The 1,507-nt window shown below is 35.8% G+C and overlaps 1 protein-coding gene across 1 annotated transcript; it reads right to left on the bottom strand.

Moving 5' to 3' along the window:
• Positions 1–331: 331 nt before the first annotated feature.
• Positions 332–1,441, bottom strand: LOC102213288 (uncharacterized; the record flags this gene model as incomplete). The annotated part of the gene is made up of 3 exons (XM_005755828.1): positions 332–818; positions 1,008–1,215; positions 1,334–1,441. Coding segments are annotated over 3 exons (781 nt in total), but the record flags the coding sequence as incomplete, so codon positions are not given.
• Positions 1,442–1,507: the final 66 nt, after the last annotated feature.

Here is a 1,507-nt window from a genome sequence, read left to right on the forward strand (position 1 = left end):
TAAACATTTATAAATGCCAAATGGGAGCCTTATTGTAAAGTGTAAAGCATAACACCATTTATTAATCACTAATAAACATTTATAAATGACAAAAGATAGCTTTGTCGTAAAGTTTAAAACATGTCAACATTTATTAATCACTAATAAACATTTATAATTGCCAAAAGTGAGTCTTAAATGTATAATGTCACCATTTATAACACTTAGACCTAAATTACAATCAGTGCTTGAAATAACATTTAACTACTGTCAAAAATGGCAATGTATTGTAAGAGTAACACATGTAAAATTAAATGTGTTTTTTAAAACACCAAACAGTCACACACTCCAAAAAAAGTTCATGCCAGACTGGTTCAAACTGGAAATATTTTTTGTATGTCCTTAAATAAGCGTCCCAGTGGTCCATCAGGGTGTCGCGAACCAAGCCAAGATGACCACTCAAGAACCATCAGGTGTTCCTCCAGCAACTTCTCAGTGCGATTTCCTTTTAGTCTACGGACATGTCCTTTGATGGTCATCCAAGCCCTTTCGATATGCTGTGTATGACTGCCAGATTGAGGATCTACAAACCACCTGCTGTGATTTACAGTGTAATGTCTGTACCCTATGTTTGTCAAAACATTCTTGTAGGCTCTCCACTCATCACTGATAATGGCACTACCCAACTTAACATGCTGTCTGATCAGAGGAACAAGGTGGTGCCTTGATCGTTTTTCAACAAGTTTTAACACGAGCCTTCGCCTTTTGTCTTTAATTCCCATCATTCCAAATACCCATTTCTTCCTTTTCCATGCATTTCCAAAGCGTCCACGTGCATACTGAAAACAAAAAGAATAAAATTAAACAGAATTAAAATGAAAAAGAATTAAATTAAATATCTACAAAGAAACATTCAAAAAGATGGTTGCTTCTACTAATTTTTTTTACTTATGGTAAAGGTTTCCATGTTTAGAGGACACAGTCAGATCTGCATTGATTCTAACAAACCTGTCTGAGACTTTACCAACCTTTCGCTGATGACGGAGACAGCTTTCATCTATAACCACAAATTCTCTGTCACCACCAAGACGGTGTCCATTGTTTATTCTGTGTCTTTTAATTGCACGTATACAAACATGTCGAATGTGTCTTGCCATGCTACTTAGTGTTCTGGAGCTGCCAGCCACTTCATCATCGATCATATCTATTTGTCTGAGCCTGAGCCCTTGTGAAAATCTGTGATAGAAATTGAGGCAATTATTACTTACTGAGGCCCTAATTTTATTTCACAAGTCTCGTATTGGTGTTCAATTATGAAAGGTGCATTGCTATTAATGTCTACATCTACATATACCTGTAAATGAACTTCATCCAACTGAAAAGAGATGTTTTTGATTTCTCAAAGAGGGAGCCAGTTCTAATTGTTCTGGAAACTTTCCTATGACTTGCTCTTTTGCAGCACCTGAGAACATATCAATGAGTTAAGTAAAGAAATGGACCCTTAAACAAGAGCATTAATTGAAAAGAT

The sequence above is a fragment of the Pundamilia nyererei genome, unplaced genomic scaffold (assembly GCF_000239375.1).
Source record: "Pundamilia nyererei isolate P.nyererei 1_Seehausen unplaced genomic scaffold, PunNye1.0 scaffold03642, whole genome shotgun sequence".
Lineage (NCBI taxonomy): Eukaryota > Metazoa > Chordata > Actinopteri > Cichliformes > Cichlidae > Pundamilia > Pundamilia nyererei.